Consider the following 17,631-nt stretch of genomic DNA (forward strand, 5'->3'; position numbering starts at 1 on the left):
TCAACTTAATCAAAATATCTACATAATGAATGTTATGTCAGCACCAATATGTTATAGGATATAGTTTTCACAGTTGTTTATAGGCCCCCCTCTCTCTCTCTCTCTCTCTCTCTCTCTCTCTCTCTCTCTCTCTCTCTCTTCTCTCTTTCTCTTTCTCTTTCTCTTTCTCTTTCTCTTTCTTTCTTTCTTTCTTTCTTTCTTTCTTTCTTTCTTTCTTTCTTTCTTTCTTTCTTTCTTTCTTTCTTTCTTTTTTTTTTTTATTTTTTTTTTTTAATGGTCCCCTTTGTTTTCTCTTGACAGAAAAATGGCCGCGTCTAGCAGTACTTATCGCCGTCGAATCGACGTAGTAATTGTACCAGGCCCCCAGCTCCACCCCGTAGATATTAAGCCCCCACATCGGGTATGTATATAGAGTTACAGTTGTCTATTGCACAGAAATAACCCATCGTCCCCTAATGGGAATGTGATTTCAGCAAAGCTGTGGAATGGTATTAGAATTAAAATGTAATTCTGGGGGGTGATGTTTAAACTCCGCCCACCCTACAGGTCACTGCATCCACTTTGATTTCAACTGCAGAGCAGAATACGCTTGTACTCTACTCCTCTCCTTCATGTAGAGAGAATGTCCTTTGATTTCATTGGGCTTCAACATGGAATATCATTTTCGCTTTGAAGCCTTTTGACGGCAAGAGGGCTCTTGAATTATAACTTCTTATTGCTTCAACCGTCTCCATATTTATATTGGCTGTCATAAACCTTTCTGTCATTGTTTAGATTGTTTGCAGGGTACACCATATCTGGTATTGTAGTTTTTTTTTTTTTTTTTTTTTAAACCAATTGTTGGAGGCGTGTTGGTCTTATCAACTACCTGATAATGTTTGGACCAAAGGAGTATCGGTATTCCAACTCTGGGGTGCAGAACTATTCCAGTGCTGAAATTCAGTCTCTAATTCCAGGGGGTGGGCTGGTTCTATTCCAGTAGCTACCTCTTGTAAGAGACCAAGTAAGGGATTTCCTTCAATACTTCTATAGATAAGGTTTAATTTGATGGTTTATAGGATAGACCCTTTGCAACATCCTTATAGTCTGTGATTGACAGTCATTTGATTTATAATCACTGTCTATACTCATAAAATATGGGCAGTTCGTGATGGCAAGCTTTGGTCAGAAGGATAGTGATATCACATTGGATTTTGCAATCTCTGTGAAGGCAAAAGATACAGAGGTGAATGAAAAGTATTTTAAGATACTGTCTTAAAGATCGAGGTTTTCACACTGCAAGCACCTATAGTAATTGATGCTGTGGGGAAGCCGTATGCAATATTCAGGATCGAGGATTTTGATGGCATTTATGTTTCTATAACCACAGCCATTCTGAAGGGTTATCCTACAACCGTGGAGTAAGGGCTCACAAACTAGGCCTAGTTGTGCAATCATGTTTTGGCTAGTGGCAGGCATTTCTTTGTGGAATGGCTTTCCAAATAGAACAGAACTCAGGCAGTCAGAGAAAGCAATTGACTGCCAAATAGCTCTGGAAAATTGAAGAGATGTCCAGGATGAAATTATTGAAATGTGTGATGCTCTTGTAACACTCCAATCAGAGCTCACCAAATTTCAATATTATGCACAATGCAAGTCTCGACTATTCAACTACTGTGACGACTTTCTGGCTATGGTACAATTTCTACTGGAGTTCATCCAGACAGAAAGGATAGGAGACTGGCTTCTTAATTGAACCATAATTGGAATGACCCCTTGCTTTGCAATAGAGCATCTCAAGTACTCCAGGTGGGGCTTCCAGTTTACTTGGCAGAAAAGAAACAGATAGCAAAGACACATCCATGAGTTAATGTCTGGAAACTTGACATAAGTCTACCGACCAAACCATTTGCTCGAGTATGGACAGGCGCCATGCTAAAACAATCTATCAACCTCGACAGCAAGACGAAGTGGTGGCATCGTAGCCATTAGCAAGAGAGTTCTGATGCCATCAGATACTGCTGCACGCCAACTGAATTTCTAACTGGTACTACTCAGGTGATGGAATGTTGAACAGACTGATTATTAATAAAGTAAATTCTTATATGCTCTACCAAACTCAAAGATCAAAACATTTTCCCTTCTATCTAAGAAGAAAACGGTATAAAAAACTAATAAAAAGGTGCTAACTATTGGTAGAGATTGTGTTCTTTTTTATCACCTTGTGATTGCAGCAAGATTATGAGACGTGGTCTTAAAGATGTCCTCGGTTACAATCTTACAAAAGTACCATTCTTCCTTTCACATCCTGATGGCATTCTAAGAAAGACAAACATAAGCATAATCCGTATATAGTTTGAGGAAAGGATAAAAATTCAACCAAATCAGTGGCGAGTGTTCAGCACACCTTTAGTGCAATGACTACACACAGTATTTAAGAAAGTGCAAAGCTTATGATTTACAATCAAGACTAGCGAAAAATACTGACCATGTGATGGAATGAATAACATTGTATCTGACATAAACGTAGAAGAGAAGTGCACTCTCTCCAGTTCATAAATTTATTACGTTTAGACTACCTCTACAGGTAGTAGGTTGGCCAAGGCACCAGCCACCTGTTGAAATACTACCGTCATGGGATCTTTTTACTGGCTAGACAGTACTATATTGGATCCTTCGCTCTGGTTATGGTTCGCTTTCCCTTTGCCTACACATACACCGAATAGTCTGGAATATTCTTTACATATTCTCCTCTGCCTCATACACCTGACAACACTGAGATTACCTAACAAATCTTTTTCACCCAAGGGATTAACTACTGCACTAATTGTTCGGTGACTACTTTCCTCTTAGTAAAGGTAGGAGAGACTTGTTAACCTATGGTAGTGCCATAGCCTCTGTACCATGGTCTTCCATAGTCTTAGATTAGAGTTCTCTTGCTTGAGGGTACACTCGGGCACACTATTCTATCTAATTTCTCTTACTCTTTTTTTTTGTTAGATTTTTTTTATAGTTTATTTAGGAAATATTTATTTTGGTGTTGCTGTTCTTTGAATATTTTATTTTTCCCTGTTTCCTTTCCTCACTGGGCTATTTTCCCTGTTGGAGCCCCTGGGCTTATAGCATTCTGCTTTTCCAACTTGGGTTGTAGCTTAGCAATTGATGATGATGATAATGATAATACAGAAACACGCAGTGAAGAAAATCAATTTTAGTCTTGAATCAAACATGTTTCCTTTTGTAGTTATTGATTGACTGAGTTTTCTGGCATCCAGAATTTTATATGACGTTACAAAGAAAATAGATGATGCTATCAGTATTCCTTGTGATTATGATAACCAGCATTTGTTGGGTGCTGTGTGTATTGACTGCCTTAGGACCATATATAATAGGCTGAGTAAATCAGAATATATCATCATGTGTCCACTGAGGGATTAGGCTGTACAGTAATTGTTAAAGATTGATCTCGTTAGTTTGAAGGGGAGAGTTTCGAGAAAAAGGGAAACAATTAAAGAAAGTGGAATCAGTTGAAAACAAAGTACATGGTAGAATACAGAATTGCCAAGTGCCAATGTATTTACCTACTAAGAAGGATAAAAAAACGAATACTTTAAAAGAGAAAGCCCCTGGAGACAGAAACAGACATAAATAAGTTTTATCATCTCCTAAATGGTGTAATGGCAAATGTAAATGAGAAAAGGCTACCAGAGGGGTAGTGACTAGGAACTAACAAATAATTTTCTTGTGTTCTTAAAAACAAAATAGAAAAATGACTAGGTCATTTACAAATATTCAACATCGGATTAATGCTACTCCAGATACTTGGATAAAGTTAATGAGATTTAATATAACTCAGGAAAATGTCACCAGAATGATCAATATTTGAAGTAAATGGAGGAAGACCCTTTTCTAGTTAAGCTGATATAATTACAAGCATAGCCAATACAAACATCGATGAGTGTAAGTTTCCCAAATCAGTGAATGGCTCTAATGACATGGGCTTTGAAAAGTGCTCTAGATTATCAGGAATTAATCTCTTGTAGACCGATTTCAAATCCATCCTTCATTTAAGTGCTAAAATGATTAATTCTTGAACAACTAATTGGTCACCTGGAAGAAAGAGAAACATTGCCAGGCAACCAGCCCTTACAGAAAATTATACTGTATGGAGACATCTATTTGTTCTGTTGTGAATATGCTGGAAATGATAAGGAGGGACCTTGTCTTGGCTGTCTGGTAATAGACTGAACTAATCCTGGTGTTCATATCTACAGGGGAGACGTAGTTGCTGACGATTTCCCTCACTGCTTTTTGATTCTTTTGGCACTCTATGTAAATACCCATTGCATTAAAATATAATGGTGGTGGTTTCATTGGTTTGCTGGTCACCCTGGTACAAAGTGTCAAATGCTAGCTTGACCTTGTGGTTTACTTGCCTACTAAAATAACATGCGTGTTGGGCCAGGAGGAGCAATAGGTTAGGGCCCTGCGGACGTAGCCGTTGATTGTAGAGGCCTTATACCTGGCAGGAGATTCACTTTCCCAGTTGAGGCACAATCCAAGGTTGGTGGTCTTGGTGTAGACACACGTGCTGTAACCTGAAGAACTCTGGGAAATGCTGTGCTCCACAGTGAACCTGAGGGAACTGCACTGTTAAAACGTCATACGGAAGTCTCAATATCTTGGGTGGAGGGAGACCTGATGACGTCGATGTACCTCACATGCACATCAGGTCATGTATGCGTGAGAAAACCTTCTCTTCGACAACTTCCTTGTAGAAATAGCCAAAGAACACACAAAGGTGAGCCCATCACCTCATTATCTTTCTGTATGTGTGGTCTCTCTTGGGGGTGAAAGGGGCCTTCCTAGTAATGCACATATTTCAAGGAGGGTGCGGATGCCCTCCTCTGCGATGTTGAGGTGGTAAGTTGGTGTGTTGGGCCACTGGCTAATGATAGGACTGAATGGGTTGCCCCTACATGGGTCTTGACATTGGCCCTGGTTACTTGTACAGTATGGCTATGTCAAAAACAATAAGAGTGGCAACCCATTCAGCCCTATCATTAGCCAGAGCCCAACGCCCACTTAATAACTACCTGGCGAAGAAAATGAACAGTATCCTTAGTCCTTATGTTCCTAACAGGTACAGTGTCTCCTTGGCCCGCTGAATTTTGTGTATTCGGAATAGTTTTCCCAGCAATAGCACCTTTGCTTCTCTGGCCGTAGAATCCCTCTTTAACAATGATCCTGTTGGAGAGCCGATTGACCTGCTTTTGGAATGTCTACTGGTACCATTCTACACTCACTCTGAACATCTACGAGGAGACCTTCTGCACCCGCCTTGAAATATGTACCAGGAAGGCCCTTTCACCACCCACATGGCCTACAAGTACATAAAGAAGGATGGTGAGGGAATGGTGCTTCCCCCATGGTGTGTTCTTCGTCAATATCTACATGGAAGTTGTCAAATCCAATGCTTACGTGAGGTACATCGACGACTCAATCATGGCTCTCTTCACCGAGGATTTTAAGACTTGCTGCGGGGTGTTTGAACAGTGCAGTTTCCTCAGATTCAGTGTGAAGCACAGCAACGATGGTCCACTGCCCTTTTTGGATGTCCACATCCCAGAATTCTTCAGGTTACAGCACACATGTCAACACAAAGCCTACCAAACTTGAATTGTGCCTCAATTGGGAGATTAAATGTCCTGCTAGGTATAAGGCTTCTACAATCAAGGCTTACGTCAGCAGGTCCCCTTACTCATTGCTCCTCATGGGATGACACTCATGAAGAACTTTATCGCATCACCAAAGTACTTGTGAATAATGCTTATTTCAATAAGCAGGTAAACTGCGAGATCAATCTGGCACTGCACACTTGGTTCCAGGGTCACCAGCGAATCGATGACTACACTACCACCATCAACTTATACTACAAGTAGTACATGTATAGAGAGTACCAAAAGAACCAAAAAGCAGTGAGAAAAATCGTCAGCAATCACGTCTCTCCTGTAGATTGAACACCAAGATCAAGTTCACAGTCTACTACCAGACTGCCAAGACGAGTTTCCGCATTATGAGGAACAACCTAGCTCCGACTCGGGGCCCTCTTGAGGCAGTCGAATGTAGTTCATTCCTACCTATGCCCAGTTTCAGGATGCTCTAGATACTACATAGGAATGACCACTATGCAACGGTCTTAACAGATTGTGCTGCTATGTCCACCAAGGGACTCTAACAGCTCATACCCTTCAAGTGCATAAAGACCACATCAAACGAGAGGAGATTGTCAAGAGTACTAAGATCATCGGCTGTGCTCTTGGCAGTAGAAGATTTAGGATTCTTGAAGCTCTCCTAATACAGTGATAAAAACTATCCCTTAACATGACCCAAGAATTGTTTTTGCTCCTTGTCCGTCAGGAACCATATCTCCAGAAGAAATGCTGAACAAGCCATCCTGAACATAGACCATTCCAATCAGTGGGCAAGCAGCTCGCCTAGCACCGATTCCAGCCCAGCGAGCGCTTCTGCCAATCAGAGCCTAGCTGATGCAGAACAGGATGGTGGATCTCCACCTATGGATGAGCAGGGAGACACCTTGGCTGAGAACCATTCCCTCCTGGAGAGCATCTCAACCAATGAGAATTTACCTCCCCATGTACGTCATTACTTGCTCTGCCCATGGACTCGGAGGGCCAATGTAAATTTGTCACTCCCACTCACGAGCCAGCACAGCATTGCCAATTGAAAGGATGTGCCAGCATAGTTTCCTCATTTCACTACAGCCTTGGGAAGGGAGATGATCCTCCTGAATTGCATTCCAGATAACTTATTTTCTTTATTTAAATTTTCATCTTAGCATTAATTGCTCGAATTGAACGTCTTGATGTCGACTTGCTTACTGCAGGACACTAATACAGAAAAGAAAAATATTTGAGCAATTAAGAAAATAAACTGCAAAATTAATGCTACTGAGACAATCATTGTTTTCAGTCAAACTTGCTTTAAAAGAGGATCTTCAACTAAAAATTAATAATGATGGGGATCCCTTCTCCAAATTTCCGGAAACTGAGGAAACCTTTTATTTGACCACTAATCAATTGTAGCGGATGGGCCTCTTTGAACAACTGAAACTTTATTATAGCAACTAGAAATTTTGACTGCAAGCAAAGAATCTAGTATTAACGATATGGAAACAGAAAAAAAACATATTTCAGCCTGTGAATTAATCTTCACCGCAACATGTACTAATTAGTTTTACAAGTGCTTTTTGGAAATTGAATGAAATTTACGTTGAAAGAAAATGTTTCTCAGTATTTAAAGTTCAACTAAAGAAAAGAATTTCTTTAAACATTTCTGTGATTTCTTTCCTTTTCATCTCCCCTAATTGTCTGTAACATCTAACTTGCTGCATATGCACAAGTCTTGCTCATCATGATCATTTATTTCCTCTTCAAATACTCCTTTCTTGGGCGGCCTGTGACGGCCGGTGAAAAGGGTCCTTCTTTACACTTTACTAATATAAATCTTCCAAATATACTAGAGAAAGATTAAAAGCATGGAATGCAGAAGTTACTACCCTCGCGCGATCACCTTGTGGGTGTCGTGTATACAACAAGGGCATGTGAAAACCACTATTCACAGGCTGTCTTCCATTTAGATAATCTCTTCATCAAAGGGGAGGGCCGTGACAGGCCCTGAGAACACAGTTGAACTACCCCACCGACACCTACCACGCGCGCCCTCCAGGACATCCTTCTGTTTTGGACTTGCCCGCTAAGTCGATATTGTTTTGTTCGGTGTTTTCCGCAAGTGATTGTCGTTAATTCAACATGACTGACGTTGCTACTTCACCTTTACCAATGTTAAGTACCATAGTTTGTTTTGACAGTTTATTTCAGTACCGGGCATTTGTTCTTTTTCCAGTATTGTGGATTTTAGTTTTGGAAGCGGTTGGCCTGCCTCTGTATCGGCAGCCATTTTGGGTTTTGTTCGCTTCGGTAGTTTTTCAAGTTAATATTGCCCATCTGGTACGCTGTCATCTAGGTTATATCACTTACGTTTTATGACCAATTTTATTATCATTTATTATTGGTTTTTATTATGGTATTTATTTGCTAGCAAGTCCAATTTGGACCTACGAAGAATATCGATTTAGTCTTTGTTATAGTTATGTACACGCCTCAGGAAAGTGCTCGTTTTAGACTATCTTTATGTTTATTTGTTACGTTGTCGTTATTCTTTGTTCTTGGTTATTACAATTTTATAATTTTTCTTATATTATTGTGTGATTTTGGTTCTTTATTATGTAACCTTGAGAGCGTGAGCATTGAGTGCTAGTTTTCTGTTACTACAGTTACGAGTTACCCCTTCTCTTGTTTTCTTTATTAAGCTCGGGTAAGGGACGTGGATTTCCCGTTTTCCGTTTTATACGATCACGAGATATTCATGCCTCCTTTTATTCTCCGGGTTGATGATATTACGTTTAATGATATTCACTTTTCATCGATGTGGTTACTGTTAATATAGCTAGCACTATTAAGGAATTTTGACGAAGGAAAAATCTATTTCTGGGGAGAGACCTGTGACGCCCGGTGAAAAGGGTCCTTCTTTACACTTTTCTAATATAAATCTTCGAAATATACTAGAGAAAGATAAAAGCATGGAATGCAGAGGTTACAACCCTCGCGCGAGCACCTTGTTGGTGTCGTGTATTTAACAAGGGCGTGTGTAAACCACTATTCACAGGCTGTCTTCCATTTAGATAATCCCTTCATCAAAGGGGAGGGCCGTGACAGGCCCTAGAGAATACAGTTGGACTACTCCACCGACACCTACTACTCGCGCTCTCCAGGTCATCCTTCTGCAAGAACATATGGCTTGGCAAGGTAAGGGTGGGTCCGTACAAAAATAACCGGGAAGGGTTTCACCGGGCGTCACAGGTCTCTCCCCAGAAATAGATATTTCCTTCGTCAAAATCCCTCTTCTGGGTCGATCTGTGACGGCCAGTGAAAAAGTACCAGAGAATGCCTTCCAAGCCCAATAAAGTAATAACATAATGCGGAGAATACAATCACCATGTACGACAATAATATAATATAATAATGTAAGAAACGTCCAATTACCAACTAGCCAAATGACATAGGGAGCGTAAGTCTAAATATCTAAGACGACAAGGAATCAACTGAGTGTCGAATCGCAAAGGGCATTAAACCTTACATGTCTAAGCATATCTAAACCTTAAAGGAACCGTAACTACAATAACAGTTAAACCATAAGAATTAAACATGGCAAATATCATAGGGCTAACGAACTACCCAGGAGAGTGGCGACGTGGTGTGAGTGGCGGGTAGGAGGGAGAAGAGAAGAGATGGAAGAAGGGAAGAAGTAGAGATTAATGGGGAGGGAAAAGGCTCCCCGCTGCCATCGTCGGATATTTAAGGGCCTGTAAGATCTTTAGATAGTGGCGTTTGACAACCATGGGATTTCCAACCCGTATATTTTTAAAAAATCATCAAAGTCCCTGTTCTGGAAGTAATTGATGGAGGTATCTACTGTCCGTATATCATGAGCCTGGGGAAATGATTCCGGATTAGTATGTTTAAAGAAGTAGAGGATTTGTTGCCTGATACCGTGAATGGGAATAGTACCTCCTTGTTCCCTGATAACCAAGGGGCCAGACGATCGGGTGGCAGTTCTAGCTAAAAAAGCCTTGAGAGTAGTGACTGGACACAGAGAAAAGATCCTGGGGAAGAAGAATAATCTTCCGAGGGGAGCACCTATTTTGCGGATCCTCATTTTTTAGCTAGGAAAGCATTGTCTGGAGAAAGGAGTACTTCGGCTGAAGGGAGGAAATCTTTGTTTTCCGGGTTCGTGAGAGAGCTGCTAGTTCTGATATTCCATCACATGAGGCCAAAGCCGTTAGAAATAAAGTCTTCCGAAGAAGAGTGATAAGAGCAGAATTCATTGTCCGTGTCCGGCGCAAGTTTTGAGGACACCGTTCATAGACCAGAGTCCTTTTGTGGCTGAACCGAAGGTCACAGCCTAGCACATATTTTTGGAATAGATGAGAAATAGGAATCAGCTAGGTTAATGTTAAACCCAACAAGGAAGATCTTCAAAGCTGACTTGATGGTGGTTAAAGTGCTAACTGTTAGGCCTTTGCCTAATAAGAACCTCAAGAAAGAGATGTCTATATTCGGAGACATACGAGTATGGTCTGAACTCTTAGGGAATCTGCTAGTTGTTAACGGCCGAATCATATTGGCGAATTGTCGAGTCCCTTTTGTCTGATTCGATGAAGAGATCGATTTCCGGTTCAATGTTCGCGTCTCTACGAGCTGCAAACTTCATGTAGCCCACAAAGTCAGAGTTTTGGCTATCCTTGAGCAATCTGACACAGTGAGTTTGGATTACTTGAGTCAGTTTGGGGGAACGGAATCCGGAAGGGACGGAGTTTCAAATCGAGGAGGAGAGGAAACCAATTGTTCTTGGCCCCCCGGAAGGAACTTAGTTTGTGTAAAAGTCTCATTAAAATATTCACTGGGGGAAATAGGTAAACCTTCTTCTAATGGTTCCTGAGTGTCCACCGGAATGAAGTTATGTCTGAGAGACCATTCTGACTCCAGTAGTTTCGTCCTGGCTAGTGAGTCCTCTCTCACATTCTGGACTCCCGCAAGGTGAGTTACTGACAGGATCCAGTTCTTTCTGTTGGCCAGGCGTAGATAGCGACCAGGATCCGATTCAGGTTGGGTGACTTGGATCCTCCCCTGTTGACGCAGTGTACTACGTCTGTGCTGGCTGATACTACTCTGATGTTGCTCGACCTCGGAGCAGTCTCTCTTCAGGGTCAAGAACACTGCCATGGCTTCGAGAACATTGATATGGGTCTGTTTCATGGCGGGTGACCAAGACCCCTGAAACATCTGAAGTTCGGAGTAATCCCCCCATCCACTTACAGGCGCGGCTGTATGGAATGTCTCTTGTGGAGGTGGGAATTGTAGAGGAACCGATTTGGAGAGGTTCCTCAGTTCGGACCATGGGCGTAGTCTCATTTTCAAGACAGAGGGATCTTCTAGACCTTGTCTCTTAAAGGTACTGTAGCTCTCTCTCTCCAAACTCGATTGATGTCTTTGCATTTTTGTTATTGAAGTGAATTGGAGAAGGCCGATGATACTTTCTAAGGTTCTTCTGGACATCTGTTTATGTTTGAGAAAATTCTTGACCTTGGAAGCTATTCCTCTTACCTTTTTGGATGGGAGAGAGAACGTGTGCTTCGAAAGGTCCCACTGAATGTCTAACCATTCTAAGTGGCCTGATGGTTGCAGTCGAGACTTTTGGAGATTGACCCGAAATCACAGGTTGTCGAGAAATCGAAGTACTTCCTTCGTAGCTCTGTTGCTTTCTATGGCCGACTGGGCCCAAATGAGCCAACCGTCCAGATAAGCCATGATCTGTATATCTTGGTTCCTGAGTTGTACTAACACTGCCTCTCCCAGTTTCGTGAATATCCTGGGATCAATGTTAAGGCTGAAGGGCATGTCTTGAACGCAAAGGCTTTCCTGCCTAGGCGGACACCCAGATAAGAAGAGAAGTTTCGATCTATAGGCACATGATAATAGTCGTCGGAAAGCTCGATAGAGGTGGTGACGGCCCCAAGGGGAAGTAAGGTCCGTACCTGAGAGATAGTCATCATCCGGAACTTGTCGCCGAGAATGTAAGAGTTTAGCTTTGACAAGTCCCGGTCCACTCTCAATGTCGACAAGCCTTTCTTCGTAATTGCGAACAGGTGGTCTTGGAACTTCGTTGATTGGTCCCGTTTGATTGCTTTCTCCTTAAGTAAATCTGTGGTGTACTCATTCAGGATGGGAGTGGATTTCTGGGAGAAGGTCACTGGTGGAGGAGGAGGACCTTGTGGCCATTTCCACCTCAAACCTTTAGAGATTATGCTATGATCCCACGGACCGATGGTCCAATGGTCTTGAAAGTTGTAAAGTCTCTCCCCCTACCGGGACCACCTCGTTGTGAGGGAGTGAACCTAGGTCCTTTCCTTCCCCGAGCCCCCTTTTTTCTAGGTCCGCCTCGATGGCGGAACTGTCTTCTACTCCTGTATCTTCCTCTCTGGTGTCCACGAAAGGAACCTGAGGGTTCGGAGCTAGGGCTGTATGCAGGCGAGGGCATCGAATCGGGGTTGGGCTGTGTACCTGGGGAATCAGTGAGGTAGCCCACCTGATGAGGGGGGGATCCGGATGCATAGGCGTCGATTCAGAGGAAGACTGTGATGACGAGTGGGTAACTGACTATTGATGGCAGTGACCCCGGTTCGTTTTGTAGAGGGCAACTCTCTGCTTCTTCTTGAAGAAAGCTTGCTTTTGGCCTTTGACCTTCTTTCTGGCAGTGAGGCCCCGCCTTTCCTGCAATTTTGGGTTGCTCTCGTATCATCTTGTAGAACCTTGTTCACCTCCTCCTGAGGGAAGAGGGTTTTACCCCATCAAGGGGAAAATATCAGCCTGCTCCATTCCTGTCTGATAGAGGCCACAGACAGAACGTATTTCCTACAACTAACTCGATCAGACCACCAAATGTGTAGGTTGAATTGGAAGGGCAGAGATTGGCTCTTCATGAATATCCGAAACAAAGTCTCGGTGGGATAAACCGAGGCTAGGGTCTCCCCGAGGTGGGGTCCGGCTCTTTAAGAGCCGGCATGGCCGAACCTTCTTTGTCAGCTTGAATAGTAAGACCTGTCTAATTATCCGCATAGGCAAGGCAACAATGATAGCAGTTGTAGATATGGCGTATTCCCCATTGTGTGGGGTGAGCTTGGAATTATCGTACCCCCCAGACCGACAACATCCTGGTCCAGACAGATCGGGCCTGCCCTTTAGGAAATAATACCGTTACCTTCGGTACCTTGCCTAACCTAACCAAGTCATGCTCTTTCAATCGAACGAATCCGTTGAATGGGTATTCTAGTCGCTGAGAGTAAATTCTAGGTCCTCCAGAGGGCGGACGTCCATGCCATCCAGAGTTATGGTACCATCCATATATGGGACATGTAAGGCAAATTTCTATGTGTTGTTTTTATCAAAGGAGGTTTCTTCGATACGCCCGGGGCTGTAGGGGGAGACATCAGAGTTCCTGAACGGATCTGACTCGCCACCATATCTTTGAGCTCCGTCATAGCCCCCTAGAATGTTTTGTATATGCTCTTTAACCCTACCCTTGGCTTTTAGCAGTCACAGTTTTATGCAAGGAATATGAACATCAGGATCCTTTGACGGTCCTAGGTCGGTGGCGCAGGTAATTGCAAAGCTGAAGGCTCCAAACTCATCACCACCTACCTGCCCATCCATGGGGTCGATGTCCAACCCTAGAGAGGACACTCCGAGGAGATAGGGTCCTCTAGATGGAGCATTCCTTCCAAACCTTGATACCCAAGGGCGGGGAGCCGCTCTTGCAGGCCGGAGAGATTCACCATCGTCCTGAAAGAAGTGAGGGGATTAGTGATGAAGGAGAAGACCGTTCTCCTCAATAAGTAATGCATACATAAATCCGGATCAAATTAAATCATCGCCCAAGTATACCAAATAGAAACATTAGAACCAACTTACCTCATGGGTCAGGAGTAGGGAGGACAGCTCGTAGCAGATCGTGCATGACTCCGGGAACCATACCATGTAGGCGGACCTTCTGTTATAGAAAGGAGACATAAGTCTGGATGTTCCTTAAAACTCTGGTTAGTGATCCCATTCACAGGCTGGGATCAACCAAATCAGTATAACTAAAAATAATGGCTATTTTTATGCATATATTTAATCATAAATATGTTGTATAAACTAAAAATAAGTTATATTTATGCATATATTTAATTATAAATATGAAGAAATATGTATAAATATCCATACAACATCGTGTTCAAATAGAAATAAATTTCTACTCAGTACTTGGGATCGAACGCTAGCCCCTTCTAATGAAAAGCCAGGTCGAAACCAACCATGCCATGAGAGGCTATCTACTGTTCCTTGAGACTCCGGTCAGTGAACAGATGAATCAATAGTATACTAATATCCAGTAACTCGTAACATGTAGCTATAAACCTCAGCGGTAAAATAATGTTAACCCTGGTTCTGAACGTCTGAGTCAGGGGTGGCCAACCTTTGGCTCATGCGCCAACAGTGGCGCATTGCACGATTACAAGTGTCGCACTATACCCCATAGATAGTAAATTGAATGACTTTTCTTTAAAATTGCTAAATATGTTCATATATTTTCATTAGGACTTTCAAGAATAACTAATGAATATTATCAACGCAAATTCAAAGTGTCATTAAAGTAAGTACAGTTTACTTTGTATTCATGTTAAATCCTTTCCTTTACAGCTAAAACAAAAGATTGGCCACCCGTGGTCTGAGTGGTCTCTGTTGCCACCAGAGATCCTGTGACAAAGGTCAGTCATAGTGAAAACATGAACATCAGAGGTAAGATAATATTAACTTCAATTCTGAACATCTGTGTGATATCCGGTTAAGCCGGAGATTCGATAAAAAGGACCGTAATAATGAAATGGTGATTATTCATGAAAAGGGGTTCGTACCCTGGTTCTGATCGTCTGATTGATCTCTGTTTGTACCGGAGATCCGGGCGGTGACAAAGGTCCGTCATCGTGAAATCGTGACCCTAATCGGTACGATAACATTCCTCCATACTGAATGTCTGTGTTATCTCCAGTGAAGCCGGAGATTCGATGAAAAAAAGGACCGTTATAATGTAATTGTGATCAATCATTACAAAGGTTCGTGTGCAAAAGGCCTCAGTCGGAGTCTGATTGGCGGATTTCACCGTTGCACTCCAAATATCTGACTAGTTCTCACCCAATGAGTATCCATTATAGCGGAGTATAACTCAAGGTGGAGGTAAGGGTGTCGTCATAAAGCGATCCTTCCTCTACTGCTTCCTTTCACGGCTTTGATAAACCTACGGCTTCTCCTCGAGGTCCCTCTGAGCCTGTACGACCCAAGGTGAAGCCACTACGTACCTTTAAGCCTTCAGCTTTGCCATTATCAGTGTCACCGGTCCCGGGACCCTCAAAGGATCCTGATGTTCATATTACTGTACCTAAAACCGTAACTACTAAAAAGACGAAGTCCGCTAAGTCCAGGGCTTCGTCAGCGGATCGGGTTTGGGAGCCCGCCTTATCCACCACCATGGTCAGGGATATTGTGAAAGAGCAGATACAACAGCATCTACAACAACATTCTAGGACAAACCAAGGAGCTATGACGGAACTCAAAGATATGGTGGTGAATCTGATCCGTTCCGGAACTCAGGTGCCTCCTCCTTCAGCCCCAGACGCATCGAAGTTACCCCCCTTCGATAAAAACAACCCTTGGAGGTTTGCCTTACATGCTCCATATATAGATGGTGCCATAACTCTGGAGGGCATAGGTACCCGCCCTCTAGAGGACCTAGAATTTTACCCTCTGGGACTAGAATTCCCATTCAACGGCTTCATCCGATTGAAAGAACATGCCTTGGTTAGGTTAGACAAGGTACCGAAGGAAACGGTAATATTTCCTAAAGAGCAGGCCCAAGCTCTCTGGGCCAGGACCTTGTCCGACTGGGGGTGCACTAATTCCAAGCTCACCCCACACAAAGGAGCCTACATCATATTTACAGCTCCTCCAGTTATTACCTTGCCTATTACAGATAAAGTGGCAGGTCTTACTTTTCAAGCTATCAAAGAAGGTTCTGCCATATCGGCTCTTAAAGAGACGGACCCCCTCCATGCTCATCCCGAGTACTGCTACTATCTGGGATGATGCCCCCTCTACTTTCACAGTAGGGAAGTTAGACCCAGACTGCGCCTCTAATCTGTTTTCCAAGAAGCTTCCCAAATTACCGGAAAATCTTCTCAAGACTGAGTTTGAGGCACGGAAAAGGTTAGCTAGGTCTCTCCACTCCATTACCTCCGTGGAGTCTCTAGCCTCGCTTTATTCGACTGAGACCTTGTTCCGGGTACTCACAAAGAACCTGTCTCTGTCCTTCCAAATCGACCTACACGAGTTTTGTTCGGCACGGGTTAGTTGCAGGAAACACGTTCTATCTGAGGCCTCGATCAGGCCTGAACCGAACAGACTGATAGCTTCCCCCTGCTGAGGTAAGAACCTTTTTCCTTAGGAGGAGGTGAACAAGGTTCTACAAGACGCTGCGAGAGCAAACCAAAATTTGCAAGCGAGGTGGGGCCTCACTGCCAAAAGGAAGGTTGAAGCTCAAAAGCAAACCTTCTTCAGGAAGAAACAGAGGTTTGCTGAGGTCACTACCATCAGTCGTCTGTTACCCACTCGTCATCACAGTCTCTCGCTGCTTCGTCGACTCTACAACTGAATCACCCTCAACAGGTGGTCTACCTCACTGCTCCCCAGATACCCAACCCAACCCCACCCCGTTTGGATGCCCTCACCCGCATACAACCCTAGCTACGAACCCTCAGGTCCCTTTCGTGGACACCAGAGAGGTAGCTACAGGGGTAGAGGACAGTTCCGTCAACGAGGCGGACCTAGGACAAGGGGTTCTCGAGGAGGGAAAGGACCTAGATTCACTCCCTCGCAATGATATAGTCCCGGTAGGGGGGAGACTTTACCACTTTCGAGACCATTGGACCTTCAGTCCGTGGGCTCACAGCATAGTCTCCAATGGCTTGGGGTGGAAATGGTCACAAGGTTCTCCTCCTCCACCAGTGGCCTTCTTCCAGAAACCCACTATCATACTGAGAGAGTACACCACAGAGTTACTAAAGAAAAAAGCAATCAAGCGGGTTCGATCGCTGAAGTTCCAAGGCCGCCTGTTCACAGTTCCGAAGAAAGGCTCGTCGGCATTGAGAGTGGTCCTGGACTTGTCAAAGCTAAATTCTTACATCCTCTGCGTCAGGTTCCGGATGTTGACTACCTCTCAGGTACGGACCTTACTTCCCCATGGGGCCGTCACCACCTCTATCGATCTTACCGATGCCTATTATCACGTACCAATAGCTCGAAACTTCTCTCCTTATCTAGGTTTCTGTCTAGGCAGGAAAGCCTTTGCGTTCAAAGTCATGCCCTTCGGCCTCAACATTGCACCCAGGATATTCACGAAACTGGGAGAGACAGTGTTAGAACAACTCAGGAACCAAGGGATTCAGATCGTTGCTTATCTGGACGGTTGGCTCATTTGGGCTCGGTCGGCCCTGGAATGCAACAGAGCTACGAAGAAAGTACTTCGTTTTCTCGTCAACCTGGGATTTCGGGTCAATCTCCGAAAATCCCGCCTACTACCATCAGATCACTTCGAATGGTTAGGCATACAGTGGGACCTTTCACAGCACAAGCTGTCTCTACCTCCCAAAAGGGTAAGAGAAATAGCTTCCAAGATCAAGAATTTTCTCAAACACAAACAGGTGTCCAGAAGAGCCTTAGAAAGAATCCTCGGCCTTCTTCAATTCGCTTCAGTAACAGATCGACTATTGAAAGCCAAACTCAAAGACATCAATCGAGTTTGGAGAAAGAGAGCCACAGTACCTTTAAGAGACAAGGTCTCGAAGATCCCCTCTGTCTTAAAAATGAGACTACAGCTATGGTCCGAACCGAAGAACCTCGCCAAATCTGTTCCTCTTCAATT

General features: G+C 43.4%; 1 protein-coding gene across 1 annotated transcript in view; it reads left to right on the forward strand.

Annotated features, from left to right (window-relative positions):
* The first annotated feature begins 301 nt into the window (after nucleotides 1–301).
* The window catches only part of LOC137623410 (neurofilament heavy polypeptide-like), a 49,602-nt gene continuing 32,272 nt past the window's right edge, over nucleotides 302–17,631 (forward strand). The window contains exon 1 of the mRNA XM_068354242.1: nucleotides 302–400. Within this exon, the coding sequence (XP_068210343.1) occupies nucleotides 305–400 (96 nt within the window). The 5' untranslated portion in view covers nucleotides 302–304. The remainder of the gene's footprint in view (nucleotides 401–17,631) is intronic.

This window comes from Palaemon carinicauda, chromosome 30 (assembly GCF_036898095.1).
Source record: "Palaemon carinicauda isolate YSFRI2023 chromosome 30, ASM3689809v2, whole genome shotgun sequence".
Lineage (NCBI taxonomy): Eukaryota > Metazoa > Arthropoda > Malacostraca > Decapoda > Palaemonidae > Palaemon > Palaemon carinicauda.